General features: G+C 47.4%; 1 protein-coding gene across 4 annotated transcripts in view; it reads right to left on the minus strand.

Annotated features, from left to right (window-relative positions):
- Positions 1 to 976, minus strand: part of ZSWIM8 (zinc finger SWIM-type containing 8) — an 87,541-nt gene extending 86,565 nt beyond the window's left edge. For all 4 annotated transcript variants that reach the window (XM_078391113.1, XM_020791186.3, XM_020791185.3 and 1 more), the window contains exon 1: positions 225 to 976. In XM_078391113.1, coding sequence (XP_078247239.1) covers positions 225 to 402 — 178 coding nt within the window. In that variant the 5' untranslated portion in view covers positions 403 to 976. The remainder of the gene's footprint in view (positions 1 to 224) is intronic.
- Between the last annotated feature and the right edge of the window lie 5,854 nt (positions 977 to 6,830).

The raw sequence follows: 6,830 nt of genomic DNA on the forward strand, positions 1-6,830 counted from the left end.
GATTTATGCAGGCAAACATGTAAAGCAACTCTAGCCATAGTTCCAGAGAAAATTAGCTATACTGAATAGGTGCTTACTCAATTCAAAATCTGATTCAAACTATATGTGTATATCTAACATATTCACCCACTCCTAACTTGCATAATTCTCCATATATCACATACGCTCAGTTTTTCCAGGCCTTCTACAGGCCTAGCATATACCCATGTACCCTAAATACTCACCTTTCATTTTGACAGTGGGGGAGTTCGGTCCAGCTGACTGCTTCCGCCATCCTCTCCAATTCTGGCATAGGCTCTCTGCCTCCGAAATGAAGGAACAAAGAGAGTCTTCCTCAAAGCGATCAGAGTCTTCAAATGAAAATCTTTCCCCGTCCTCCCACTCTGCAAACATGAGTTCCATCACATCCAAAAACACAGGGGAAGAAAAAAGACAGGCCTTCTCTCTTAGAGAGATAAAGCGGCAGGACTCCAGGACAAACTATGTTAGTATTTCAATTGTTCATTTTTCTTCGCTAAACCAGGGGAGCTTCCACTGTAAAAAGTACTACTTGTACGAGCAATCCAACACAGGACACCTGTAATTTTTAAAACTCCAACAGCACTAGGAAACTTTGCTTCCTTAGGAGAAAGGAGGCGGTGAACTACATCCGCTGACGATCCACCGACTTGGCTAGCATTTTGACACTTAGATTTCGCAAAGAGGTAAAAAGAAAACCAATGCACTCCAGGTTTTCACCCGAGAGAACCCCCAAAAGGAATGGCAGGAGAATGCACTTTTAAGCGCCACTGGTTGACAAAACAGCCCGAAGATCCGGCTTGTGCGAGCTCAGCCATCCTCCCGCAGGAGCCGCAAACACGATCATCCCAAAAGTTTGAGCGGAGCGTCCTTCCAAAGAGATCCCCCTTGGGCTGCAACAGGGCGGCCCGCTGCCCGCCGAAGAGGAAAGCCCTCGAGCGCAACTTCAGGGAGAACTGTTGCTGGGAAGGGAGGACGGCGGCGTCGGCCCGAAGGCTTGTTGCTCCGCCCGGAGGGCGAGGACAAGCCTATGGAAGCGGGGGAGAAAGGAGCTGCCAGAGAGGGGCACCGCAGGCGGGGCGAGGCGGGGAGGTCGGGAGGGCAGCAAGAGGGGGCGACAAGGACCGAGAAGGCAGTAGGGGAGCTGCGGGGAAAGGGGGGGGGAAGCTGCGAGTGGAGGGAGCAAGTGGGGTCAAGCGCGAGCAGGACTTGAGGGAGAAACTCTCCCGGCGGAAGGCAAGGGATTGGGGCGCCCCCTGAAGGTGTCTGGGCCGCAGTCCGGGCCCAGCTACTGAAATCCCTTCACAGGGGGGACCACGGCGGCGGACCTCCCGACTGAGGTCAAGGAAGGAAGGGACGAGGAGGAGGAGGAGGGCGAGGGCGGCGGCGCTGGCCGCCTTTCCCCCCCAAAACACGGCGCGGCCTTCAAGCTCGACGCGCCGACACCTCCTCACGGGCCACCGCGGAGCGAACGCTAAAATGGCCCCCCGCGCGCGGTCCCCTCCCTCCTTGCAAAAGCAGGCTTTGGGCTCCTCCCCCCTCGCCAGCTGAAACTCGCTTCCGGTCGCGCAGCTTCCGGCTTCCGTCAGCTGTGGGCATAGAGACAGATGGGTAGAAAGGATAACGACCGGGTGGGTGTCAGTCGATCGCAGAGAAGAGTTAAAATCGTGGATCTTACATTCAAGTGTTAGCCGATTTAGGGAGTCGTTGGCCTAAATCCAATTTCTATATGTTGTAGGGCGCGGTGTATTCGCGGCTGTGCTGTATGGCACGGATCCTTGGACTTTATCTCCTATGAAAATTGTCAAAGCATTAGAAGTGTTGGCTTAATGTAGGATACGACGAATTTTTTGGATCAAGAGGGTAACCCAATAAAGAAGTACTCTGACGAATGAAGACAAAGAATTCAAAACACATGAAGGCATAAAGTTACACTATAGTGTAAATAATGAGAAAAGATAAGGTATGTACGTAATGGAAGGCTTGCCATCACTCCTAAAACTTACAGATACATATCCCTTTCTTCTTGTCCACCTGGGAACACAGCCAAGAGGAGCTACCGAGAAATTACGTCTGACTTTGAAGCTCTGGGAAATAAACTTAGGGCCCAGATAGTTTTTTCTTCCCTCCTACCCGTGCTTGGAAGAGGAATCAATGACTGGCTATGAAGGTGGTGTCAACTAGAGGGATTTGGGTTTTGGGACCATGGGCTAAGCTTCCTGGAAGAAGGACTGCTAGCAAGAGAGGGCTTGGATCTAACAAGGACTGGGAAGAATGTGTTTGGCCACAGCATGAAGAACTTCATCTGTAGGGCTTTAAACTAATTTGGAAGGGGGAGGGAGACGCAAGCACAAAGTTAAGGATAGATGAAGCCTTACACATAATAAGAGTAATGGACCAAGCTGATCAAAAGGACAATAATAATAACATTAACAATAATAATCACAATAAAAAACATAAAAAATAATCTTAATGATCATAATATTCATAAAAATGTACAAAGACAAACAGTTCACAAGTCACACACGCTCCAGTGTCTGTATACGAATGCCAGGAATATTTATTTATTTATTTATTTAACTTATATGCCGCTCACTCTACCCAAAAGTCTCTGGACGGCTTACAACAATTAAAATTTATATCTATTTGATTTATATAAAATCCATCCTGGAGAAAAAAAGAAAAAACGTACAAGTCTTCACAAGGATGCTTCTGATGCCCCTTTCTTGCTTTCTTTTACCCTTAGAGAGCTTTTACCAACTTTGGGTTTCGAATCCAGTCTTCCACTTTTTAATTTTATGCTTACCTCCGGTATCTTTTTTTTTTTGTTCCTGCTTTTTTTTTTACCTCAGCAGCATCTCAGAAGGCCCTTCTTTCCTTTCTTCTTCTTCACCACCTCACAACACCCGTATGGGAAACAAACAAGAACTGGAAATTTTAATTCAGGAGCATAGGTATGACTTGATAGGAATAACTTAAACTTGGTGGGATGACTCCCATGACTGGAATACAGCAATTGAGAGGTATACAGTGATCAAAAAGAACAGAGAGAATAAAAAAGGGAGGTGGAGTTGCAGTATATGTCAAAAATACACATTACTGCACAGAAATACAGGAGGAGGGGATTGGTTGTCCCATCGAGAGCATCTGGATCAATCTAGTTGGGGCAAAAAACAAAAGGAACGTGGTAGTTGGAGGCTACTACCGACCGCCCAATCAAAGAGAGGAAGCAGATAAAACTTTTGAAAAACAAATTGCAAGGTTTTCAAAGAGACATGATGTAATAGCGATGGGAGATTTCAATTATCCAGATATATGTTGGGAAGCAAATTCTGCCAAGTATGGCCCTTCCAAGAAATTTATTTACTTAACTTATATCCCGCCCACTCTACCCAAAGGTCTCTGGGCAGTTTACAACAATTAAAATACAACAAAAAAGATAAAGCAATTAACATACAATTAATTCCTTGCTTGTGTGGCTGATAATTTTCTCCTACAAATCCTGAAAAATCATGGTAGGGCTTATTTTCAGGTTAGGTCTTATTTTTGGGGAAAACAGGGTAGGGAATGGAGCATGTGTTCAATATCAGAAAAAGGAGATACGAATAACTTCAGAAGAATCAGAGGTTGATTAACATGAAAACCGGAAACCACTTTAGGAAGGAAAGACACATCCGGGTACAAAGTAACTTTTTAACTTTTTCTGGATGGAATTGAGTATAAGGGGCATCAGCCCTGAGGGCAGCCGACTCACTCGCTCATCAAGCGGCGATAATAGCAACAAGAAACAATGTCTTAAAGGAAAGGAGTTTGAAGTGAGTAGAAGCAAGAGGTTCAAATGGTGGGCGAATCAGTGCAGAGAGCACAACCTGGAGAGACCATTGAGGGAGTGGAGGCTGGATAGATGGACAAATGTTCTTTAAACCTCTAAGGAACCTCTTCAAAGTTGAACAAGAAGCTTCAGAACCAACAAGTTGATAAGAGACAATAACAGAATATAAACTTTCAACATCCAGTGGGCCAAAACTCAATCAAACAGACAACAAAGGAAGGACAGAAGAGTGCTCAGCAATGCTAGAACGGCAACAAGGCCCCTGGAGGCAGCAAATATAGAGAAAGCCTTCCAGTTGTAAGAGTACAACAATTTGGTAGAAGGCTTTCTGGCTTTTCCCAGTACATCCGCTATGGCGGGAGAATCCTCCACGCTGTGAGGTGGAGAGACTGCAGGTCGAGGTGACAGACTTTGCCTCTGTCTTGAGTCAGGAGATACAGCTGAGGAGGTAGTCTCAGGAAGTCGGATGACATGGTTCTGAGAGGAGTAAACCAAGGTTGACGAGGCCACCATGGGGCTATCAGAATGGCATTGGAGCACAAATGACGGAGCCTGACTATAGTCCATTGGATGAGAGGAATGGGAGGGAAGAGATACAGGAGGACATCGCCCATCTACCATGAACGTGTTGCCTAGAGAGTTCACTCCTCTTCCTGCTCGAGAGCAAAACATACTGCATTTCAAGTTGGTCTGAGTGGCAAAAAAGTTGAGGACCAGTGTTCCACACTGACTGCAAAGCTGGGAGAAAATGGCATTGTTCAAAGTCCGCTTGTGAGTTTGTGTGGTAAGACGGATCAGATGGTCGGCGACATCGTTGTCCTGTGTGTACATGTGAATGGCAGCTGGAAAAATATGGTGGTTACACCATTCCCAGAGCTGAATCACTAGATACAGAAGAGTCAACAAGTGAGTACCTCCTTCTTTGTTGATATAGTACAGGGTAGTCATATTGTCTGTGGCGATCTGAACCCCGCAACCAGCTATGAAAGGAAAGAAAGCGCGGAAGACCTTGATAACTGCGAGCCTCTCTAACTGACTGATGTACAGTCGCTTTTACAAGGTGGACCACAGGGCATGGATTTTGTGTCCACCACAGTGTGCATCCCAACCAATTGGGTTGGCATCCGTCGTAACCTGAACAGTCAGTTGGAGGGGTCTGAATGGATGGCCGACCAGGAGATGAGGAATAAAGGTCCACCAATACAGTTGACAAGCCAACTCCGGGGTAACACATTGACGCTTGGAGGGATGGTCCACCAGAGGGTTGAACTGAGACAGGTAACAAGCCTGCAGAGAGCACATCTTTAGCCTTGTGTGCTGAAGGGCAGATGTGGTCAAAGCCATTAGACCTAGAAGGTGCTGTGTATGATGAGCAGAAACCATAGCAAAAGAGCGAAAATGATGAATAGCACGCCTCAGCTTGAGTATTCTTTCGGAAGGTGGGGGGGACTCTGGCTTTGACAGAACTGAGGTGCGCTCCAAAGTAGTCCGTGGTCTGAGATGAGACTCTGTGAAGTTCACCTGTAAACCGAGATCTGCAAGAGTTTGAAGAGCAAAGGCAGCATCCCTGCAGGCTTCGTGGTCTGCCAATTGTCAATATACGGAAAGATCGTGATGTTGTGCAGACGAAGGTAAGCTGCCACAGGAGCTGGACATTTTGTAAAGGTTCTCGGAGCGGTGGATAGCCCAAAGGGAAGCACACAGAATTGGTAAGCCACGCCCTTGAAGAAAAATCAGAGGTACCTGAAGTGTCTTTGATAAATAGAAATATGGAGATCTGTAACTACAAACCAGTCGCCCAGAGGGAGAAGTGGAATAACAGATTCGAGGGTGACCATGTGAAAACACCTTGGATGGATGTAAGCGTTGAGATGTCGCAGATCTAAGATGGGTTGAAGACCTCCATCTCACTTGGGAACCATGAAGTAATGGGAATAAAACCCATTTAGAACATGTTGAGAGGAGACTTGTAGAACAGCATGTTTCTGGAAGAGGAGAGACACCTCTACTAGGGCAGACGAGTAAGCCATGTGTTTGAGGTAACTGATGGGAGGAACCTCTGTGAATTCCAGCAGGTAACCATAACGTATGATGGCGGACCACCTTTCGAAAAAGGGGGCTAGCCGGGGATGATGGGGTTGGGCGGGCATGAAGATCAGGGGGAGGCAGTCAAAGATAAAGCTTGTTGTTCTTCTTAGCAGGGTGACAGAACATCTGGTGGTGCTGAGCAGGTGCCTGGGATCAGAAGGAAGAGGCAGCAGAGGAGGATGAAGGAAGATTGCTTGGTCAGGTGGCGCACCCCCGGCTCCACACTACCACCATCAGTAAAGATTTGCCCCATGTCTGAGCAGACCCCCAGACATGGGGCACTTAGCTGGGTCCCCTGAACCCTATTTTAATATCCCAGGTCCATTCCTTGTGCCAGTGAAACTTTGCTTACCAGATGGGTACTGGCTGTTTGTTAATGCCATGGTCGATTCTGGGGCCGAACACTGTTTCATTGACACAGCCTTCATGAAATAACACCGGAACCCTGTACAGGACAAAGAGACCCCTAACCCTAGTTGAGTCCATAGATGGACGTCTCCTCCGCTCTGGCCCAGTGACCCAGGAAACCTATCCGGTTATTCTCCAGATCCAACACCATCAGGAGCAACTACAATTCAACGTTGCATGTATGCCCCGTTTCCCGCTCATTTTGGGACTTTCCTGGCTCCAAACACATAACCCCCTAGTAGACTGGGCACAAGGGGAGTTGTGCTTCAGGGATCTGTGTCCGCATCTAGTTGCACCAGTCACCTTGGCTGCAGCAGGATCAACATACAGTCCCATGATACCTCGAGAATACAGGGACTTTGCTGATGTTTTCAAGGAAAAGGGGTCCAACCAGCTACCCCCGCATCGACCCTATGATTGTGCCATCAATTTGGTGCTGTGGCGCGGATCTACCCTATGTCTGAACCAGAACCTGCAGCCTTGC

This window comes from Pogona vitticeps, chromosome 3 (genome assembly GCF_051106095.1).
Source record: "Pogona vitticeps strain Pit_001003342236 chromosome 3, PviZW2.1, whole genome shotgun sequence".
Lineage (NCBI taxonomy): Eukaryota > Metazoa > Chordata > Lepidosauria > Squamata > Agamidae > Pogona > Pogona vitticeps.